Source organism: Mytilus edulis, chromosome 3, assembly GCF_963676685.1.
Source record: "Mytilus edulis chromosome 3, xbMytEdul2.2, whole genome shotgun sequence".
NCBI lineage: Eukaryota > Metazoa > Mollusca > Bivalvia > Mytilida > Mytilidae > Mytilus > Mytilus edulis.
In genome coordinates, this window is record NC_092346.1 from 59,678,589 (window position 1) to 59,703,597 (window position 25,009).

Below are 25,009 nucleotides of genomic sequence, written 5' to 3' on the forward strand. Positions count from 1 at the left end.
AATATGTCTCCGACAGTTAATTGTGAAAACTAGCAGTCTATAGATCGTATCATATGATTTGTCATTTGAATTAACCCCAATTTTATTATTTTTCTGTTTTCTGAATTAAAATCGAACCTTTTGATTCAAAACCTTTAGATCTTAAAATTAGCTGGTTACACCGAATTCACCTTAAAATGTTTTAATATATCTTAATATATTCTCTATATTTAAGCATCAAACCCTTATGAATTTGTTTTCAAAAACTTAGAGGTTATTCCATACACGACCATATACGTGCCGGATGCACTGAAACCGTTATATGTTTATATTACAGACTGGTGTATGGAGTTCGATGGACATCAGTTAATTGCAAAAGCTTAAATCAACTCTTTTAATTTTATAAGGATAGCAACACAATAAAAAACATACGTTTGCACATTTCTTTCAAAGCACTCTTTGTTCCAATCATCTGACCTTTACTGTAAATCCAATTTAAAATGTTGATTATATATAATTTTGTCAAATTTGTAAACTATAATGTCAGTCATACTTGTGTTAAGGTTTTACAATTTTCATATATAACAGTTATTGAAATAGTTTTCTTATAAATATTCTTTTCTGTATCTATTTACATTTACATGAAAACAACTAGCTGTTGGTTTGGTCAAGTTACATATAAGTGAATGTTTTCCATAAAAACTAAAATAGCACATGATCTATGAAATTTTAACCAAATAAATCATTTTCAAAAGCCGAATAATAATGAAGTTGTAAAATTTATTAAAAATACTGGAAAATACCTACCATTTGATAGCAACAGTCACTATTACAATGATGAAAGACAGGGCGGCAACCGAACTGCTAAGAATCATTGGCCATATCTTCGACCTGCCTATAATATTCAAACAAATATGCTGTTAAATACATGCCTATATGACATGAATATATGAGAGTTTAAAGGGTATATGTCTATGTATTTAGCTAATAAGTATGGGTATGATTATCTAAGCACTCGTAGGATTATGACATGTTCTAAATAAACTCATCATAGATACGAGGACTAAATTTTGTATATACGCCAGACGCGCGTTTCGTCTACAAAAGACTCATCGGTGACGCTCGAATCCAAAAAAGACTATCTTCCGACATATACATTTTAGTCGTAAGTGAGCTTTTGAAACGTGTTGCGATTGATAATTTTCCTCCCTAGGAATTGTAGTAAGTTTAGGACACAAATTTAGGTGCCAAAATATAATCCTAACTTTATCAGTCTGATTGGTAATATTTTCTTGCAGCACCAATATATACTAAAGCAGCTTTTTACATTTCAAATCTAACCTAGCAGGTACTATGCAAATTCATTCTAGCATTGCACTAACCAGATTGATTTACACCTGTCTGATGTGAAATTTCAGCATCACCTGAAATAGATAAGTACATACATTACAAACTGGACTGGAATGTTTTTACGTGGCATCTAGTAAATTTCAAAATATTCTTCAGCTTATTCCAAATTAATTTCACATTGCTGTCACAGAGGGATCATAACAAATCCCTGGTCATTTTCCATTTTCGCTGTATTTGTCATAATAATCTATTATAGACTACTTTATGATAAATAACGTAGAAATTGCACAATACGATGAAGATTATTTTGAGTTTCATTGGGCGAGTTGTAATTATAATAAAAAAAAATATGCTTAATTGTCTTTTGGTTTAAAACAAAACTGGTTTGTTGTATGCTAATCTTCCGAGATGAAAAGGGCAAACGAACGTGACCATGATCTCTCTCTCCAATGTTAATTAATCCGTATCTGGAGTTATCTTTGGTTTCACATATTTAGCTGTTTTAAGTCCCTATCTTTTACTGAGGAAATAGGGAAAAAAGCTGGATTCCACATCTTATTTCTAGAGAACTTTGAACTGATGTATGGCATGGTGTTAGTTGCCACAAAAATCCTCAACTAAATGTTGTTCTATAACAAGTTATACCAAATTTTATAACAAAAAATGTAAAAAAATTAAAAATAGTAGTTTGAGCTAATTTTGAATAGTATCAATCTACTCCAAAAAAGTATGTGTATTCAACAAGCCAAAAATGCATGCAGTATATGGTTCCCTCGGTCGTCCTTCACTGCAATAGGCCGAGATACGGCCAGATAGGTCAGTTATGTCGAGTAATGTTATTTTATTGAAATTCTCTAGTTAAGATATTCTTGAATCGAAGAAATGATTTCAACTTCACCATTTGGAACTCTTGGTTCCTTGTGAGCAGAAACGTACAAGAGTCAAGGAGGGAAGTTTTTAAGATTTTTTAGCAACATTGAATGGTTATACAGTCCTTGAACGATTGGTATACAAGAGTTACTTATTAAGATAACAAAAAAATGCAGAATCGACCAATCACAAACGTTGTTGCAAATTTGTCCTTGTGAATTTAGACAATTTCTCATATTGCAATTATTGCATATAAATTAAAACGACAAATATGTAAATTAAATAAAAAAAAATGACAAATTATACCATTTGAATAAAATATATTGCATTTAGATAAAAAAAATTATATTGGATTTAAATAAAAATAAAATGCATTGAAAAAAATATTGCATTTAAACTAAAAAACAATATTGCATTTAAATGAAAAAACAATTGCATTTAAATAAAAAAAAATATTGCATGCAAATGAAAAAATATACCAATTAAATGAAAAATAGTGCATTAAATCAAAAATATCATTTTTTTGGCAACCAATTCCATACTCATATAATGTAAAACCTTTTTAGCTGCATTAGAATAAAAAACTGAAGAAAAATATTATGAAGAAGGGTTTGTCATAGGAAGGGTGAGGCATAATTCATGTTGACTTACTTCCACCATCAGTCGTTGGTCCCTTTTTTGTGTCGATTGAACAACCACCGAGTATATGGTCGCATCTGAAAAAACCGAACCATAGAATAACTAAATATTAGCAAGCTTCATTTGTTTTCAATGACTTTAATTACTTTGTTGGTTGCTTTAGATTCAAGTATGTTATGCATGTATACCAATTTAAAAAGGATTAAACTGATATATGTATCCGGGTGACGACCATTCAAATTGTGTATGCACATCCAGGTTATTTTCACCAGTTCAATGTTTTGCTACGGTTTTTCAGGTTTCTCAGACATTTGAGAAGTAGACTAGTAAACAAAACATTAATGATAATGGGGTAACTCCGTTGCTTCAATGGCTAATTCCAACGCGAACAAAACATATTTTCACTTTTGGGTAATTTTCCCCGACATTTTTTGGGGCAGAATATCCATCTATATTTTGCCTATATTACAATTATAAGGCTATGATATTGATTTCTATAAACCTCCTGCTACCATCTCAAAAATTAAAAAGTCGTCCAATTTGTTAAGCCTTACACAGAAAAATCGGTTACGCTTTTTGATTTGCGTCGTACAAATTTCGAATAAGTTAACAGGCGAATAAATCAATATCGCTTTCCAAGAAGTTTATTAGATGACCGCTGAATACCTTTTAATTGTTTTACAGATGGACAATTTATCAATAACTATCGGTTTGACAGAGCGAGCATAAAGAACTTATGGGTATATTCTCTACCTTTTTATGTATATTTCTATCATATGTCCTATGCTGATCCCCAAAACTAAAGAATTAGCATCTCAGATATACTGATCCTCAAATTTCAACCTAAAACTAAGGAATTACCCCACCATGATCAAGGGTCCGTGTAATTTAACACTTATCAATTCAAAATTTCAAAAAGATTTCATCAGATGAATGTATGAAGATAATGATATATTGTTTGTGCCATTTACCCCCCCCCCCCCCCCCCTCCACACTAAATTCCCCACACTATGGTGATGACTTCTTAAAATTGGAAACAGAAATTACCCAAGTTTCTGATAAAAGTAATGTTCTGGTAATTGGGGATTTGAATGCTCGAATTGCAAATCATGATGATTTTTATTACAGATGAAAAATAAAATTCATCGTTCTTTACAAGATATACTTCCAGAGGATTATGTTAAAGATTTGAATATAGATAGAAATTCTTTACAGTTTTTAATTCCCGAGGCCAGAAATGGATTGAGCTCTGTATTGCCTCCAATCTAAGAGTTTTGAACGGTCGTTTTATTGATGATATGCTGGGAAATATGATATGTTTTAAACCCAGTGGACGTAGTACTGTTGACTATGCTTTGACCAGTGTGAAACTTATTAATTCTGACTTTTTTTTCAAATCTGAAAACCTTCATATTAATCTGATAATACTCAAATTGTTGTCCATTTAAAAGGTTATGTATCCATGCAAAATATGAATATAGATAGAAAATATAGTAAGATAGATATGACATTTAAATGGGAGACTATTTCTAAGGAAAAAATATATACTGTTTTGGAAGAAAGTAGCACTAGAGATGAAATTCTTGGTTAATATAATTATTAATCCAATACCCAAAATTAACATGTCAGATAAAAGAGACCACTTTAATTATAGGGGTATTGCTTTAACCCCAGCTTTATATAAATTATATTATTCCACTGTATGTTAAATTTAACAGTTAAATCAGTTTGTGATTGGTTGAAACCATTCCATGTGACATCGAACAAGACATCATATTCCATTCTGAGGATCATATTCCCCTCTGTAAATTGTCGGGATTACATTGTGCGACGTTACGCGCGGTTAATGTACATAACGTTTTGAACTTTTAAACCTTCTTAAAATAGCGACAGCAAAAATCATTATTATGTTCAAATTTATTTGAGAAGATAAAACAATTAATAGACCAATAACTTGACTTTTGATCCGTACTGTCTATCAATATGCAAACAGTTGCTGATAGTAAACAAAGCATCGGCAGTGGAATAAAACATTCATTTCCCTTTGCCTCGGGAGATATGGAGATTTGCTCACCCTCGAAAAATCATATTTCCCTCGGCCAGAGCTCTCGTAAAATATGAATATTCTTGGGTGAACAAATCTTCATATCTCCCTCAGGCACGGAAAATAAATGTATATTGTAGCATATTAAACACGAGGCTGTCTCAATGGGTTGAAGATAATAAGTCCATAGTTGATGATCAAAATGGATTATGGAAGGGAAGGAGTAATTAACATAAATCAAATATCTTTACTAACTAGTTTAGTAGATTTTCGTAAAAAACTATGAAAATAAACCTTTTGTGCATTTATTGATTTTTAGAAGGCGTATGATACGATTAGTGGGACATTGTTATTGGAAAAACTCACATCTCTGGGGGTTGATGTAAAAATTTGTATGGCTATTATGTCCCTTTATAATGGGTTCAGGTGCTCGATCAGAGTCGATAGTTTCGACACAGATTGGTTTACTGTAAACTGTGGTTTGAAATAAAGTTGTCCACTTTCTCTTTTATTATTTAACATTTTCATATATGAATTAGATATGCAATTAAAATATTTTGATTTTATTGTTGATATTGGGGGGAGGGGGGGGGGAGTATATATTTGGTTGTATGCTGATGATATTGTACTGTTAGCAAATACTGAAAATGAGTTACAAAACCTCTTTGAAGAGTTATATTATTGGTCTAAAATGTCTATTAATTCATATATGTGGAATGTTGTCCATTTCAGACCGACCTCATTTGAACGATCAAGTCCCTTCTTTTAGTGTGGGGATATGCATATTGCTACTACCAGTGAATATGACGTATATGAAAAACTATTTGATTCACTTGTAAGTCCTATTGTTGAATATGGGGTCGCGATTTTCGACTGCAAGAATTTCTCATTTTGTAATGCGATTCAGATGAGATTTGTAGGTTCTTCCTTGGTGTTGGTAAATATACACCAATTCCTGCTATTATGGGAGACATGGGGTGGGTTCCAATTTACAATACACAATGGAAAGTAATTGCCAGACACTGGCATAGATTAGTAAATATGGAGCCGTATTAACAGGAAAATATTTATATGGGCAGATGAGGTCAGTCTGAAACATAAAATGGTAAAAAAATTGAATTTCATTGTTAAAAAACAGTTCATGGAACTTGAATTTGTTGACTTTTGTAAAACAAACACTTATATTAATAAAAATATGTTTATACAGTCATGTCAAGAATGTTTGATAATTATATTGAAGAATGAAAAAGTTTTGTTAATTCATCCTCTTCCAGACGGGGAAATGGGGGTAGCAAATTGAGAACATATATTTTTTTTAAGCAGGATTATGTTGTTGAAAACTACTGCAAACAGTTGATGCCTTTTAATGAAAGAAGCGCCTTTGCAAAATTTAGATATGGGATGGCTCCTATTAGGCTTGAAACTGGAATGTATGAACATTTACCGCTAGAAGAGAGATGTTGTTTTAAGATGAATATCATGTTATTTTACATTGTCTTGTTTTTAATGATCTTTGACAAGTTCTTTTTAGTGAGTCTGTTAAAATTGATGAACATTTTAATAGTTTTACAGATTGTCAGAAAAAAGTATTTTTATTTTCGAATCAAGATATTATAAGATTATGTGTCAAAACCTGTAGTTTCATTCTGAAAAGACGCCGAGAAGTTTTATGTTGTAAATAATAATTGAATTATTATGTTGTATAATTTCACCATTCATGTTCAAATTTATTATGTACATACATATTGTTTTAGTTGATTATAGTCTCTCATAAATCTGCACAGATGGGCTAATGTATACAAAATGTATCTTTTATAAATATATATATATAAGGCGAGACGTAAATAAAATATTGGATTGATTTAAATTTGTTATAAATATACATCTTTGAAATAAAATGTTATGGGTTTGAGAGAGCCAAACAAAAGTTAATGTATTCAAAACCTTAACCATGCGCTCATGTACAATTATCAAATCCTTTCGTAAAAAAATTAAAAAAGAAAAAGCCTTGAAAGATAGAGAATTAGCTGATGTAAAGAAAACTGTATCAAATCTAGCCAAATTATTACGAATAAATCTTTATAACCTCAATTTAAGAAATAATTTTCTTGGTCACTGTAAACAATGTAAAAAAATTAATAAAAATAAAGAAAAATAATTTACAAAGGAGATATTTTATAAGCTTTCAGCCCTTAATTACAGAGATAAAGACCCTAAACAATATTGGAAATTATTAAAATCAATAAAATATGAGAACACTAATAATAAAATTGACCTCAAAGCTGGTTCCTCAGAACATATTGATCATTTCAGGTATCAAGTAGTAACTATGATAAAGAATTTAAAACTAAAATTGAAACCGATATTTTGAACGAAACTAATGAACTTTTATTCAATCAGGTAGCTGATAAACCTTTTACTATAATAAATGTATAAGATAAATAAGATAAGATAAGATAAATTTATTTTATTATAGTGTCACATATTGATTGTCATAATAAAGTACACAATATACATATCATCACATAAACATTCAATCAATACCCAGCCATAAAATTGACTTATGAGACACTTTTAAAACTCTATATTTACACTAAATTCTTATAAAAATCTGTATTAACACTAATTTACAAATACGTTATCTGTTAAGTAAAAACAAAATAAACTTGGCGATTAAAAAGTAATGAATAAAAATAAAGTAAAATAATGTTACTAGATCTATCACAGTTAATAAAATTGCATTCCATTAAATAAAAATACTTCAGTATAAAGTTATAAATTAAAATTAAAGAAAAAAAATCAGGTTAACCTTAATCTTGTTTTAACACTAGTTAAAAGTGAAAGTTTTCGACGTAAAAAGAATTTATGCAGACTCTTAAAAAAATATTGCTGTATTTCTACGCAGTTCATGATATTAACAAATTGATCATTTAAACTCATACTGTTAAAATTTTCAATATATTTAACGCATTCAAGTAAAAAGTCATATCTCAAATCTTAATATAATGGACATGTCATTAGAAAATGTTTTTCTGTTTCTATTTCATCTAGTTCACAGTATCTACAAAGTCTATGTTCAAGCGGAGTAGGCGGCCTGGAGTAACGCCCGGTCTCCAGGGCTAGCGGCAACGAGCCAGCGCGAAACATTGCCATGCATCGTCTCTGATATTTTGGAATGTTTATTCTGGTATATGTTGCAACATTAACATTGTCTTTATAAAGTCGATAGGTACGAAGTTTGTTTCCATTTACTTGGTTGCCTTTATCATTCAAAAGTTCATTTCGCCATTCTACATTGTCCAAGTTGATGAGTTTTTCATGGACCACTTGCATTGCATTGTTCACAGAAACGCCAATGTCCTGTACAACAATATTACTATCCACCTTGTCCACAATTTTATTCACCTCAAAAGTCCAACCTTTTCTTCTTCTGGATGACCATCTCCAAATCTTACTAAAGAGACGATTCTCATCAAGTCTATAAAGTTTACATAGTAAGCGTACACACGATTTTCTTAGTTTAGTCTTGGTCGAGGTCCAGGCCATATCTCCGAGCGTCGCTATATTCGAAGTGTGTTTTCCGACAGCCAAGAAGAGTTTACATGCTTTATTCTGCACGGTCGAGATTTGGCTAAAGTTTTTAAAGCCCCAAATTCCACTTCCGTAGAGGAGTATAGGCTCTACCATAGTTGAATAAAGTTTGCTAAATACACTGTGGGTCACACCACCGGCTGATATCACTTTTCCATATACCGCTCCAAGAGCTCGACTAGCTGACTTTGCGAGCTCTTTTGCATTCTTTTGAAACGTTATATGCTCATCAAGCCACACACCTAGATATTTGTACGAGTCTGTGAACTGTATCGATTGTCCACCACAAGAAAATGTGCTTCGTGAGATTGTCATTGTAGAAGGTCTGAAATGGACAACTTTTGTCTTATCACCACTTATAGTTAACTTCCAATTTTCACACCATTCGGTAACCGTATCCATCATTCGCTGTAAACTAATTTCATCAGGAGCCAGCAACACTATGTCGTCTGCATATAATAAAACACTAAGCATAGAGTTGTCCATCTGTAAACCACATTTAAGATCGTTGATTTTGCTGGCTAAATCGTTTATGAAAATAGAAAACAACGTGGGAGACAGTATACAGCCCTGTTTCACACCGCTAGAAACGTCAAACCACGGGGTATTGTCACTGTTAACCCGTACAGTACATTTTACATCTGTATAAAGAGATTGAACTGCACTTAAGAATTCACCACGGATGCCCAACGCTTGTAACTTATAACAGAGTAATATACGGTCTACCGTGTCGAAAGCCTTTTTCATGTCTATGAAACACGCAAATGTTGATTTACGCGATATCTTTCGGTCGTTTAGAGTCAAAAATAAGGAGTGAATATGTTCCTCACAGCTTCTTCCTTTCCGGAACCCGTTCTGCTCGTCATATAAACAGTCATTTTCTTCTAGCCATTGACTGAGTCTTAGATTTAATATAATACAATAAATCTTGCATGGTACTGAAATTAATGTTATTCCGCGATAATTTAACGGATTCCGATTATCATCTGCATTCGGCTTCAATATCGGATTTATAACACCCATTGTCCATTGGGATGGTACTTTTCCCATACGAAAGCATCCACTTATAATTTCGAAAAGTAAGTCTACAGATACTTCATTCTTTAACACTTCGGCCGGAATGTCATCGATTCCTGTCGCTTTTCTGTCTTTTGCACTGATTACGGCCTGTAATGCTTCATCTCTTGTAATTGGCGCATTTAATTCAGATACGTCTCTTTCAGTGTTAACGTTATCGCTATCTGTAGGTAGTGGAACTGTATTGTCGGACGAGAACAGAGTTTTAAAGTCATATTTCCACCGGTCAAGAACAGCTGCTTTATCTGTCTGAACAACCCCGTTATCATCAACAATTGCACACGGAATGCATTTCGATCGTTCATTATGTATTCCCACTTTACCTATCGATCGCCAAAAGTCACGTTGATTCGAGGAGTAAAGTTTATCTTCTAATTTTTGACGTTCCTCTTGCTAGTACCGACGTTTGAATTTACGATTGATACGATCAAACGCTTTCCTTTCTGCGCAGAATGCCTCTTTTAGATAACGCTTCGCTGAATTCGATCCTTTACTTTTTAACCACTTTTTTTTCAGCTATACACGCTTGATCCCATTGTCGGCTTAAAGTTTCATTCCAGTACGGCTTGTATAGAGACTTTTTCTGTTTCATATTTCCGTTTGAATAATTAATACTTAGTAACCTGTTATTCATTTCACAAATAATAATCGATTGAAAGTTGTCATATGCATTCTGAACATCTTTTGTGATCCTCATCGAATTTTCAATATTACGGATGGTTTCGTGCACTTTACTTGTAATCTCTTCGGTATTTAGAAAACCATTTGGAATATCTGACACTTTATATTTCCGACGTTGATTGAACGCGCGATCTGATTTCTCGTTATATTTAGCATCACACATAGGCACGTGTATATATCACAGTATAAAAGAGAATGATCTGGTATTTTCTCCGGGACGTAACCAATTTCAGCGATTAAATCTGACATTGACATAATTTTAAAATCTAAAATAGACTCGGTATCTTCATAAGGCACACATATATAATCCACTACGGATCTACCAGATCCAGAAATACATGTAAAATCACTATCATTAAAACGGCCATTTAGCATGGCGAAATTTACATCACATAGAAAATTAATAAAAACATCTCCTTGATGATTTTCAGTAGCATCAACAACTGTTCGGGGTTTAATTAAATCTACTCCTTCAATGTAATCTAAGTTATATCCAACACGGGAATTAAAATCACCACATATCATAATTTTACCCATATTTTGGTATGTATATATATCCTTCAACAAATTTTGAAAAAATACATCCGATTCCAGTGACCTAGTTGATTCTGCGGGTGGCAGATAGCAAACTGCTATACCGAAGCATACATCGTTCACTTTAGAATTAAGTTTAATCCATAATACTCCTTCATATTCTGAACTCAAAATATTGCAATCAAAATTTTCTAACAGGTCTAATTTCACTAGTAATCCTACTCCACCGGATCCCCTAATAGCATTTCTGTTAAGATTTTTTCTGTTATTTCCATAAAATTTAAAACCATTTATTTCCAAATTTTCGTCACGACGTAAAAAGGTCTCCGTGACGACAAACACATCACAATTTGAATACTCCAGTACCAGTTTCCGGAACTGCGAGTTGTCGTTTGTCTTCAGTGACCATCCCCGTGCGTTCCAAACTCCAAGCCGCAGTAACTCCTATTGTTGTTTCTTGACGAGACGGTTGCCAATTTTCTTGTAATCTTTCTATTTACCCATTTCTCTCAGAACTGTCCTGAAACTGGCTTGTAAGTTTCTTGTTTCATATGACTGATCATTGTCTAAGTAAATATTTTCGTATTTCTTCACAGTTTTCAATTTGCGTTTGTTCCAGCGCTTGTATTTTGCATTGCTGTCATATCGGTTTTAACCTCATCTCGCAGTGTCAATTTTCTGTTTTAATTTTGTGTCGATCATTTCCGAGATTTTCTCTGACAGTTTTTCTGTAATTTTACGTTCAAAATTATTCTCCATTTCATCTATACGACGTTCTAGTTTTTGACTCACATCACATAAGTTTGTTGACAAATGTATACAAACATTAAAAACTGTGATCAAATTTCTAATGAAATTATTAAATATAGTGGTGTTGTTACATGTAAAGCTATTACTAAGCTTTTTAATTTTATTCTTGATTCTGGTAAATATCCATCAAATTGGAGAAATCTTTTACAATACTTATTCATAAAGCTTGTTACAAGCTAGATATTAATAACTATATAGGGGAATTTCCATTAAAATTCAGTTCTTCCCATATCAGTATATATGAGCTACTATTTCATAGATTTGGGAGAAATTTGTGGATCAGTACTTACATGTATATGTTACGACAGTTGTTGGAAATATGCATTAAAACAATAATATCTTTAATATTTTAGCATCTCAAAAATTTCTCTTTTTTGGAGTACCAGGAAGAATTGGGCTTGGTATAATTATGGGGTGTGCGAGGATATAGTCATAACTCATATATGCTTGCTAAGTCTAGCCGACAGTTCTTGATAATTTGTCAATCTGTCACAAAATAATGAGAATTTCAGCGTCATGGAATAAACGTCTTGTAAAGTTATCTTGATTTCTTCTCCTGTTGAATATTAAAATAACATCGCCGCTGGGCTTCTAAAATGTCGTATATGACTGTTTTGGCTAAAAATACTTTTTGACACCAATGGTCTGGGCGGGAGGAAATCTTTGGTATTACAAAATAGCATACAGTTAGACCAATCGGAATGTGCGAAATAAGACATATTAAAATATTGCCAATGTCAGTTGTTTGTAAAGTTAGCTTCCAAAATGTTGTATGAAAACTTGAAAATCGTTGTAGAATGGCTTTGGGAATAAATAATTGTACATTTCTTTTATTTAAGTTCTTGGATAATCCAGAAATGTCAAAGTTTTTATTTCACTGCTATTTACAAAAATGTTCAAGTTTACATACGACATTTTGGAAGCATGCAAAAATTTGCAAAGCCTGTTTGTGAGATATTATTTTCTTGAAAAATTGGTAATTTACAACATTTTAGAAGCCCAGCGACATGTGTAAAAAATTTAAAAATTAAAAAAAAATGCGCCATTTTCATTCAAAGAGTAGATTATGGGTAGGTAGCACCACACTTACATTAAAACGTATTCAGTAATGCAAAGAGTTCTACTAAAGGACAAAAACGATATTTTCGAGTTATCCGAATGTATAAGGTGATGATAAGGGGACACTAAGAATTCCCTTAAATCCGTAACAGAAATTGAAATGTCTAAAGAGCTGTCAATCATTCTAAGATTAATATATTAAGATTGCTTCATGTTTCACTCTTTTCATTTTATCGTCAGTTCTAAAAGAGATTCTTGTTACTGGCCACTGTTCGATGAGTCGCGGACATTATTAACGATGACAGGAACTTTATCAAGACCAAAGTAGTAAGACAGTGAAATGGCAGTCTATTATCTGACACCTAGGATACAGACTATCGAACGTTAGTCGATACAATACTACCCCATCCATAATGAGTTTTAATGTGTATGCTACGCGGGTATCTATATCGACCAAATGTAGACTGTGCAGCATTGGACTGTTTGAGTCATCTGTCAGTAAATCAAAATCGTAGCGGGTAAAGAGGAGCTGACCAATCACGTTCGTTCAGTTGTAATGGCCGAGACGTGACTGATGAATGATGATGTAGAAAATACAACAAATAAAAGTTTTTAAGGACCTTGACTGGCTATACAGCCCTTGCAGGGTCGGTAAAAAAAGTAGAAAATAGTGGATAAGATCTGGTTTTATAGTTAGCTAAACCTTTCGCGTGTACGACAATCGCACAAATATCCATTATATTGACACAAATGTGTGAGAAAAACAAACTGACATAATAGGTAAAAATGTTTAAAATAGGGGAACAGCAGTCAACATTCAATTTGTATTAAAATATTATTCATTATAAAACAAACAAATATGTCAACAAAGAAAAATAAAATGGTATATAGACAAAGCCCATAAGCAAAAATGAAAGACAAGAATACAAAACTTGACCTTACATAATAAAAAAAAAATGGCGGGATGCATGAGGCATGAGTACTGAGCCACCGTGACGCCAAAAGGATATTACAAAAAATGGACCAACTGTTAGAAAATATTATTTTTGGCATACATTAATTATTTCATATAGAATTTATATCAAAATGTTAATCTGTTTTGCTTATTCGCATAAATTAATTAACAAACATTTTGTCAATATGGAGTAAAAATATATGTGCATCAAAATGTTCCTATAATATAAAAAAAAAATGATATTTAAAATATTTTGCAAATCAAGAGATGAGTATTGACATTAATTGAAATTTCAACAATTTGAAATTGTGTGCAATTTCCATGTCATTTTTTCTGTTGTCAATGTGAAGAGGAATCCATATGTGTTGTTAATATTTTTTCCAAAGAACTTAATTATGTAACAAAAGTTTTGTTTTCTTAAATCCAAATAAAACAGAGAAAAGCCTGTGAAGATACACGCGCGAGAACAATCGTTAGGTCATCGGTTTGGGAAAATTTATCCTTTTTGATATCAAGATACAGTTAATGGACTTGGGTACAATTTTACATACAAATTTAATTTATTGAAATATAATGAAAATTGTAAAACAAATAATCAATCCATCTCTTTTATTTTCTGAAATAAACTAGTAACTGAATTGATACTATGAAAAAAAAGATTCAGTAGTGTATAGAAAGCACGTAAAATTGACGAAACCGTTCTTTAAGTTGTCTTAAAATCATCAAATCCTAAATAACCTATCAAATTAGTTGATACTTACACTTCGTTTAAAATAATATGAGAGTCCCGAACAGCTAGTATTTAACAGTCGTTTGCTTTTTTATGGTCTCTTTGCAACAAGCAAAATACTTTTGTGGGTAAAGCTGTCGCTTTTAATTACTAGACGTGTTAGTATCTGCTTGTGAATGTAATGCTTAAAGTTTACTCACATTTGATCATCGTTACAACTACATTTGTAAGCACAGTGGAATCCATAGAATGGCTGTGGACATTTATAACACGTTGTACCATTTTCGGAAGTATATCCAATGTCACATTCTTTTAAAAATACAAAAACATTTTATGAATTCAAATATTAATGCATGTAATTATAAAACCTTTATTTCGATTCTCATAATAAAAATAATTTACTAGTATATTCATACAATTAAAATGATATTCAACGTCTATACTGTGAAGTCGGAAAAAAGAATGATAAAATATATAGCATCGTTTAACGTTTTACATGGATTTGGTATCCAGCAGAAAGAAAATACGAAGCAAATGTATTGCAGATAATTTTTGTTTTGGTTAAGAATGCCGCTTTTATTCGTTTTTCTGATGTTAATTGAATTTTACTATATTATTGGTAAGATAATTTAGAATTTCACTTCAATACGAATTTCAAAATAAGACGTAAATTGATCATAAAGACCTCCTGCAATGAACAAATAACAGTAATATCTTTTTCAAGTTTATCAGGTTTTTTATCAAACATTTATTTCACTATTTCCCTTTATTGATTTTCTTCAGTACGCCAATTTGTCTAGAATCTAAATCAGTAATAATAATTTGAGGCGCAAAAGTGACCATTTGGATTTTAGGCAACGAGTTCAAAATTTTTGGATCCGAGGATGTTTTATTTTTCAAATCCAAAACCGATTTTCCCCCCTAGAGGCCTTCACTTGTAGATTTGATTTGCCTCATTTTTGTGCAGGACGTTTTACCCTTGATCTGAACCTAGATGATTTTTAAAAAAGATTCGTAGACCCTCTTATCCCAAAGTTCTATATTTATCCGTCTGTAAGTACATGTACTAACAATTTGATCATGATGTTGTCATGTAAACAAAATTTCTTGAACGGTAACTGTTCTTAGTTTAAATATTTCATATGCCTCGCCAAAAATCATTGATAAATGAAATTTACTCCTGTGTTGATTCAGAGACATACTATAATACACATACAATGTATATGTGTTTATATGTTTCTGGTTGATTGAATCGTTACTCAATGGTAGTATAAACTAGGATTATCTCAGCTTAATTCAAATTCGAGAAAATTCTAGTTTATCTGAGAAAATATAGAAAATTCATTATCTGGAGAAAATCTCGGTTTATCTGAAAATTCTGAGATAAACCCGCATTATCTGGAAAAAATCGAGATAATCCCGGTTTATCTGAGCTTAATGTAAAAAAGTGAGATAATCCTAGTTTATCTGAGAAAATCCTGGTTTATCTGAGATAATCTAGGATTATCTATAAAAGTGGTTCAGGCGTGCCATAGATATTCAGTACATTTTTTTTTTATTTCAAATGTATTTATATGTCAGACATCTGAAGACAACTCGTGTTTCTGTAACCTTTTATGATAAAATCGCAAATGAACAATTTTCAAAGTTCCTTACATGTATATAAGAAGTTCATTTGATTTGTATGGCCCCGCAACGAAGTTGTTGGTGCCATATAGTTTTACCCTTGTCCGTCATTCCGTCAATCGGTAATTCCGTAATTCCGTAATTCCGCAATTCCGTAATTCCGTAATTCCGCAACAAACCATTATACAGAGTTTTTTTTCTAAACGCCTTCAGATATTGGGCTGATTTTTGGTATGTAAGTTAACCATGATGAGTAACAGCTCAAGTTTAAGTTTCATTCCGCTCCGCCTATTTTTGCCAAAAATAAGGGTTTACAACTTTGAAAATTGTTAAAAATCAGTTTTATGGACATTTTTCTACACGCCTCCAGATTTTAAGCTGATTATTGATGTGTGAGACTACCATCATGTTTGTGTCCACATGTGTTATTGAAATTGCAGATTTTTCAACTTTTTGAGGCGGGGCCATTCGTGTCGCTTAGACACATCTAGGTTTTTTTTGTGTTTATTCATGTAAGATCTTGAAATATTTTTTAAGTAGATTATTAAAGGATTGTGTGTATCTGCCCTACATTGTAAAAGAAGTTGATAGACCCCGGTTTTTTTTTTTATAAAACACCACTTTAGCTAATGTTGAAAGTGAATGTTTGATTGTTTCGAAGAGATTTCAATTACTTTAAAAAAAATGAAGCATTGAAAGGGTATAATGGTCAAGCTCGGGATCACATAACATTTTTTATGTATATCTGTAGATGCGGATACGTCAACGCAGGCGCGGATCTATCCATTTTATAAAGGGGGGTTCCCAACCCAGAGTAAAAGGGGGGGGGGGGGGGTTCCAACTATATGCTCCCATTCAAATGCATTGATCGGCAAAAAAAAGGGGGGTTCCAACCCCCGGAACCCCCTACCCCCTGGATCCGCCACTGCAACGTATATGATACGGTTGATACGTTTTTAAATGACACCTACCTCTCCTTGTCCCTGTGTCATTTAAGATTGATTGCGATCTAATAGTGCCTGTTATTGATATCGAAATATTCTCTTATGATATTTTCTCACCTATGCATTTCTTCTCAGCATTTTCGTAGAAATGGGAACAGCAGAATTCTCTGTATAAAACAAAAACATTGTTTAACCGTTATGTAATAAATATATAGTAATCACTTTTGTTCTGTCATATATTTATAGCATAACGCATAAATAAACAACATAAAAATAATCTAAAAGCTTTCAATCATTTTGCAACGGTAAGCACGTCGCTGTACAGCACGTACTCAAAACGTTAAAAAGAGTTGACACGGGTCAATAATGACAGAACAAGTCTCCGTCACAAACTGAGTTTTTCAGAATTAATGCGCATGACAATAATACTATCGTTTTGAAATTGCCAAACACTCAAGAAATAGAAAGCCAAAAGAATGGCATGAAAAGTAACATTTAAGAGAACTGCAACCACAGCATCGGTGATAAGAGAGTTATTCTTTATGAATCGGAGTTTGGTAAGGAGCGTTGTAATGAGTTGAAAACAAATAATATGAAATTCCTTGGCAGTCAGAAGGGTTTAAGAACATTAGTTGTTCGACCTGTTAGTCAAATGCGTTTTTTTAAAATGTATTTTTTCACACTTTTGATTTTTTCAAAAATGTTGTTTGGTCTGTATTTAGACCTCTCTACAACGAAATTTGTTACATGCACACTTATAAAAATGCGGTTTTTATCCAACGCAATCATAGGTTTGAACGTTGTTTTCAATTTAGACTTGTTTTTATATATTGATATACATGTATATGTATTAATACAAACATCCTGGACCAGTCCTCTTTCTCAAATAGTGATGAACATGTTTCAATCCCCATAGCCTATATACTCTACAAACCAGTAAAAGTCTGAGTGGCTTAAATCCGTACTCGACTGTAGTGATTCTTACTCACCTGGTCTAAATTGATCTGAAATGTTCTCAATACTACAGTTTGAACTTGTACTCGGCCTTTACTCGACCAGTACTTAACCATTTTATACGTATCCGAACCATACTGAATTTTGAACAAAAATTTGGAATTCAAAATGTATTTAATATGGCATTGAAATCAACCATTCACAATATACATAGCATAATCACCGATATTACATCCCAGCTCCTTTGTTCTGAGCCCGATCACCCCTACCAGATTACCCCAGTTTTAGTTTCTTTGTTATTACATCCCAGCTCCTTTGTTCTTTAACATTTTGGCGGGAATGTCAAATCCAGTATAATAAAACTTATAATTAATTATACGGAGAAGACTATCTATCAAAATTCGTGTAGAAAAAATCCAGTGTATATGCTGGGATTCGAACTCAAGACCTTTAGCATATCAAGCCACGACACATACCAATTCACCAGGACGACTGGCTACGAACTATCAGAAAGTTAACATACTTAAAGGAAGCAAGATATTTTTATAACTGGGGCGAGTTGACAGACTTTTACTCAGTGGGGTTTAAACCCTTTTCGTTAAATAAATGAGTTGTCAGACTGATTGTTCAATTTGATTTTACACTTTTTTAAAGTTGGGCGAGTCGGTTACAAGAGTTGGGTGATTTTTTCAAAAGTGGCGATATAGTGTGGGCCGATTGGCCAGTGGGGCGAGTTGACATTGTTTGATATCTACTCATCAGCAAAAGCTTTTATTTTCTCCTCTTTTGGCATATCTTGTATTTATAAATATTCAGCAAAGCAATAAGTTTTCTTCTCTCTCTGTACATGGACTGTCTAATGCATTTTAGGTCATTTCTCTCCAGATGCTCATCTACATGATTAAATATCTCCTAACATACATGTATGATACTTTTTAAGCCAAAAATAAGAATAAATATATATTAATCATTAATATGTATGATAGATACATGTATGTGTACAGGTAATTTGGCGCAATTGATACAGTTTAAAACAAAATTTGGCGCAAATGATACCCCTAAAAAACAGTAATTTGCGCAAAAGGACTGCTGCCAAAATTTCTGGATCCGCCACTGTAGTAATTAACGAAAGGTAAACGGACAGAAAGTCACAGGACAAAAAATCGCAGGACATAAAATCACAAATTTGATAGGACAAAAAGTCACAAATAATTTGTTTACAATTGTTTGAATATATGAGAGAAAGGTCTTGAAATAGTTTCTTTTTGTAACATATATTTATCTTTTTTGGCAATTGTTCATAAGCCTTGATAAATGAAAAATAACTTAATTTTAATCATGCAAAGGATATATTTCTTTGCAGAATGAAGCCATTTTTGTATCAAGTCACTTTGATATTTTGTTTTCATAACAATTAATTGATCATTATTGATATTTATTGAATAAATTTTAATGTCAAAGTTGCTTCATATAAAATAGTTCAAGAAAAAACAAAAAAAAATATTTGAAAAAATTAGTGGTTTATTGTTCAGAGAAAAATAATCTCAAAACTGAATTGTGACTTTTTTCGTACATTCTAACGAAACTGGGTGAGTCGACAAGGTTCTGTGCTACGTATGCATCAGACAACTGTTTATTATGGCTATTCCTACATTTTGAATTTTATAGAAAAATCGGCGGAGGATATTTTAGCGCATTGATAGGACATTTGAGCGAAAAACATCAGACGTTTTAACGCCAAAGTAGAATCCATTTTAGCGCCTGATTTTTAACCCATTTTAGCGGAAATTAAAATTGTCAATGCCCATTTTAGCGAATTTTTTTATGTAAACAATGGGATTATGGAGGATTATCTTGTAACAACACTAAACTATAATGAACTAATGTAAATCCAGGTAAATCTTTTGGAAAATAAAGCAAAAGAAAAGTTTATTTTCAATTACAATATTTTATTTAATAATTTAATTGCACATTAAGTGTCTTTTAAAAATAATATTCAAAAGCACAATATGTACTTATATGCATAGTTTCATTCACAAGCAATTACAATTATTTAGGTGTACAAGTAAATAATCTCCAATGTATGAGTAGCGAGAATAGTAAAACACGAAATGTAAGAATAGCCAGAAGACACCGTTATAACAAATTGAAAGAGACACATCGTGTTATCGGTTGATTAATAGGGAAAATATAGTGTAGATCTTCCTAAATGTTGGACAAGCTTTTGTTAAAGGAGCACAGATCTGTTAGCTCTATAAGACTATTTACAGCAGGAAGAATATTTTTGCATTAAATTTGACTTTAATAACTACAATAACAAATCGAAAGTATCAAGATTAAACAAGAATAAGAAAACAAATAAAATATATACATATAAATAAATGAATAAATGAATAAAAAAACAAACAATAATTGAAATGGATTAAGATAAACCAATAATCTTATTAAAAAAAAAATATGTATAAAGCTATTGTACCCGTTTTTTGGTGTGCATCGTCTGCCTCCATTGACTCGGTGCAAAAATCCAACGTTGATGATAATCCATAATTTCAAAAAGGAACCCATGCTCTCTCTCGCTCATTATTTTGTAAATGACACTACATAATTTTCAAGGAAATATTTCATTAGTTTTTATAGATACAAGGATTTCCTTTATTGAATGATTATGTCCTTATTGCAAAATAAAATTTCCCTTACAATATACATGTATATCCTTTCGATTTTAATTTTCTGGAAAGTAAATAAAGAGACATAAAGAAAAAAAACCCAGATTTTTGTGCTGTATAATTGAAACAACATTATAATAGTCTTGGCAAACAGAACTTAAATGTACAAAAAAAAAAAGGTGTATAAATTCTTGCTAGTGTATCCTTAAATGCTATTCTAGAATACATCTATAATACTAAAATTACGAGGTCCAATTTGTCTCACCCGATATGAATTTGATTGACCCGATAAATTCTCGTATTAGGACAATTGCACACTGTGTAACTAATATTATCAATAATTGATAAGTTCCAGTTCGAAGGGTTCAAACAGAAAGATTTGAAAGCAGAGAAAACTGTGTATCTTATAATCGGCATGACTTTATCAGATGACAATACTAATACTAAAATAAGGCTTGCGCATAGTTATATACTTTAATTCAGTCACGGACCCGCGATATCACGGGTGTGTTCTAGTACATCTAAAGGTCACGGTACGTATAAATAGGTAAACGGAAAAAAAAGTCACAGGAAAAAAAGTAACAAAATACATAGGAAAAAAGTCACAATATATAGTTTATGTTTGGGTAAAATCATAGCTCTCAGTGGCGTAGCTGGGTCATTTTTACGTGTACGCCCGAACCTTGGCGGTTAAAACACCTGCTGGTAGTGGGTTCGAGAGGGACAAAGCCCCCCGAAAGCTATCGAGAATGAGATATTATAATGATTCATGTCAGTGAAAATCATTGATAGCAACATACCTTTGAATCTAAATGGTTTATTTGTTTTGGTTAAATTTTGTAATATTTTAACTTATTCATCGTGTTAAACTGGAAGCTAGCCTAATGGTCATTGGTTTTAGAGAAAACTTCCAAACCAATATTACTTTTAAATAAGTTTAAAGGGTACCGTGAGAGAGCATACAATCGACAAAAGCACCTTTTAATGAACACGGAAAAAAAAATTTCTAAGCGGTGCAATATAAAAAAGTTCGGGAACACCTAGGATTTCTTCTTTCGACAAGTAGTTAATGTAATTGAGAAATAACAAAATGTACGCCAAAACGGCGACAACTTATTAATTGCAGAAAGAAGTACATTTTGTCCTTAAAATGCGGGAAAATTAAAGATATAATTGCATTATTATTATTGCCCTGAATACTCTTTTGATCATAAACAGTTTCTGTCCAACTTTCGTAAAATTTCACAGAGATTCATTCAAAGACTTTATCCACATTGGAAACCTTAATATTGGCGCCGCTTTGTCTCGCTTTTGGGACATAAATCACAGGCTCGACAAAAATAAACAGCATATCGAATCTGAGCAGATAGTGAATTGCTTTAAATATAAGAAACGTACGTAGATGCATAGTAGATTCAGACTTTTACAAAAGATTCGAACAAATATATTAAATGAATCTATTTGAGTAAATTAAGTCCCATTTTATTCAAAATTACAATCCATTGAAAAAAGAAGCACAAGGATGATGTGCTTTTGACCAGTTTTTCTTATTCTATGTCGATTATTTGTTTTATTTTCAAAATTCAAGTGTACGCCAGGGCGTTTTGACGTAAACGTAGCTACGCGCATGAATAGTGATGCGAATACAATATCAATGCATAACACAGTATACACAAATTTGAACACATAAACACAAAAAAAAAAAAGAAAAGAAAGTTAAGTACTGCAAACTTAATTCACATTGTTAATTAGAAATGAGAAACACTTTTAACTTAATTCACATTGTCAATTAGGAATGAGAAAATGTTTTGCAAAACTTGTAAACATGTGACGCATAAAAAAAGAAAACGTTTTTTTTTCTGCTCACTGTCTAGTTCGAATTCGGTTTCGCATGACAGTAAAATATAACAGAATTCTTCACCAGCTAATGAACCAAGAAAGGCACTAAAAGTTATTGGGTTTATGCATAGTAACTCGCACCAGAATTTATCCCGAATATCGGATAAATAGTCACACGACGAAATTGCGTGAATACAAGGCTCGGTGAAAAGTTTACCACATTTATCACATAAAATAATATCACTGTTCGTATTATAACGAGAAAAAATATCAGCAGAATATATATTATAATAGATGAGAAATTAAAAAAAATCGACCGAAATTAATAAATCACTCCCTGCGAATAAAAGAACTATCGATGATATCAACTAAGATGAAATGGAAACTAAAAAAAACAAAAACTTTATCAGATCAGATATTTAAATGGAATACATGAAATATCAGTAATGTTAAGTATGTTGATACTATTGAAATTTAATAAAATAAGATAAAAATAAAAATAGCAAGTTCTTTGTTTTGCACGAAGATTAAGATTCTTTTTATATTTAGTATTAGTCATTATTTTTTTTCCATAAAAGAGGGTCAAGACTTTAATATTTTCTATTCAATTCATTTTAACGAGACAATATATTGGTTTATTTATCCATACTATGTCAATCATTTTTCTATGTTAGGATTTTGACTGGGCTATATTAAAAATTTCGTGAATTTAAGTGAAAAGTTAAATTTTGACTTCTTATCACTGAATTATACACAAGATAGGCTACAGGTCAAGTTTTTTTGCAATTTTCGTTTGATATATATATATATATATATATTTTTAATATCATATTGTTTGTAATTGAATTGTCTTTCAGAATAATTCTCAAGATTTTGACCGTGCTTTTTATGTTTTTATGGATTTTAGTTCACAGTGGAAAATTTTACTATATCATTAATATACAAGGGTGACTTCCGGTCAACTTTTTACCCTTTTTACGTAATGTATTTATATTTTTCTTTATACCATATTATTTCCATTTAATTGTCTTTTAGAATCATGTTCTTGATTTTGACCGGGCTTTTTATTTTTTTGTGAATTAAAGTTCAAAGTTGAAAATTTGACTTCATCATTTATATACTAGGGTGACTTCCGGTCAACTTTTTATCCTTTTTACGTAATGTATATATATTTAACTTTATATCATATTATTTGTCATCAAATTGTCTTTAAGAATCAATTTACAGATTTTGACCGGGTTATATGCTTTTTTCGTGAATTTAAGTTTTAATGTTCAAAAATGTGGTGCCAGAGTCACACTAAGAAAGACTTCCGGTCAATTTTTTGGTAAAAAAAAATATTCAAATATATATATTTTTAACTTTATCTTATAGACTATCATATTAGCTTTCAAAATCAGTTTTATTTATTAATTTAGCTTAAGCGGTTCCAGAGATATTAGTTATAATACACCCATTTTTCACTTCCGCGTTTTCCACTTCCGCGTTTTATACCTTCCCAGTTGCGTGTGTGTAGGTGCTTTCCATTTCTATTTATAGTCTGCGACAAACGCCATCTTAGAAGGGCGCAAATTCTAACATCGCATTGTTCCCCAGCGTTTGTTTCGGCGATGATGATGTGATCCACTTATAAAAATAATTCATCATAAGGTAAAATGATTGCACCATGGAAGCCTATTAATTTTGGTACTCTGAGCACAGGCACTTGTTTCTATCCATGGGAAGGTCGACCTCAACCTTTCCATGGATAGAAACAGTTGCCTGTGATTCTGAGTCAAAATTACTGACCGTCCAAAATATCCTGATCCTGAGGTAATATATCGTTTGACATAATTGGACTCATTGTGATAGCTTGTGTCAGCTTGGAACGCTGATCTGTAGTTTTTATGTGCCATTTATGGGCATTATGTTTTCTGGTGTGTGCGTCCGTTCATCTGTTCGTTCGTTCGTCTATTCGTCCTGCTTCAGGTTAAAGTTGATCAAGGTAGTTTTTTATGGATTTGAATTCCAATCAACTTGAAACTTAGTTCACATGTTCCCTATGATATGATCTTTCTAATTTTAATGCCAAGGTACAGATTTCTGCCCATTTTCATTGTCCATTGAAGAGGGAGGGTAGGAGGGGTCCTGTTCCTGAAATCCCGGGCTTAAAAACACGACATCCCGAAATCCCGGGTTTAAAAAACACGAAATCCCGAGGTCCCGAAATTTGAAAAAAGAATTCACCGATCCCGAAAGGGTCAATCCCGAAATCCCGAGCTTAAAAACACCCTATCCCGGAGTCCCGATAAAGGTCCTATCCCCCCTCATTGAATATAGAAAATGGTACATTGTAGTGCGGGGCATCTGTGTACTCGGGACACATTCTTGTTTTTACTAATTTCACACTGAATACTTAGGGCCTACTTCGATTCGCCCAACTTGGGTTAGAAGAGTCTCAAGTTTACTAGACTGACAACCGAACCCTCCGAGTTTTACCTTTTGAACCTACCAGAGTTAACTCGACATTAACCCTGGGTTGGGGCAGGTTAAGTCGAGTTTCAATATGTCGTCAAGTAGTTGCAACAAATAAAAGTGATACAAATAAACTGAAAAAATACAGCCAAAGAATAAAGCTGACAAGGGGAATTTAGTATTGCCTGTATTTCGGAATCAGCCAAT

At 32.2% G+C, this 25,009-nt stretch overlaps 2 protein-coding genes across 6 annotated transcripts in view; one reads left to right on the forward strand and one right to left on the reverse strand.

The window, feature by feature from the left end:
• The window catches only part of LOC139516958 (uncharacterized), a 32,973-nt gene extending 12,538 nt beyond the window's left edge, over positions 1–20,435 (reverse strand). Inside the window, exons 1-7 of the mRNA XM_071307444.1 lie at positions 20,320–20,435; positions 17,007–17,056; positions 14,520–14,628; positions 2,851–2,915; positions 1,362–1,403; positions 787–874; positions 412–461 (exon numbers count right to left, since the gene is read on the reverse strand). Of these exons, the coding sequence (XP_071163545.1) occupies positions 412–461; positions 787–874; positions 1,362–1,403; positions 2,851–2,915; positions 14,520–14,628; positions 17,007–17,056; positions 20,320–20,408 (493 nt within the window). The 5' untranslated portion in view covers positions 20,409–20,435. The remainder of the gene's footprint in view (positions 1–411; positions 462–786; positions 875–1,361; positions 1,404–2,850; positions 2,916–14,519; positions 14,629–17,006; positions 17,057–20,319) is intronic.
• Positions 20,436–23,866: 3,431 nt separating this feature from the next.
• LOC139516983 (uncharacterized) overlaps positions 23,867–25,009 on the forward strand; it is an 81,102-nt gene continuing 79,959 nt past the window's right edge. For 2 of the 5 annotated variants that reach the window (XM_071307501.1, XM_071307499.1), the window contains exon 1: positions 23,867–23,998. The gene's annotated coding sequence lies outside the window, so the exon portion shown is untranslated. Of the gene's footprint in view, positions 23,999–24,082; positions 24,161–25,009 lie in introns of those variants that run through there. The other 3 variants (XM_071307497.1, XM_071307502.1, XM_071307500.1) reach the window with 3 other exon arrangements.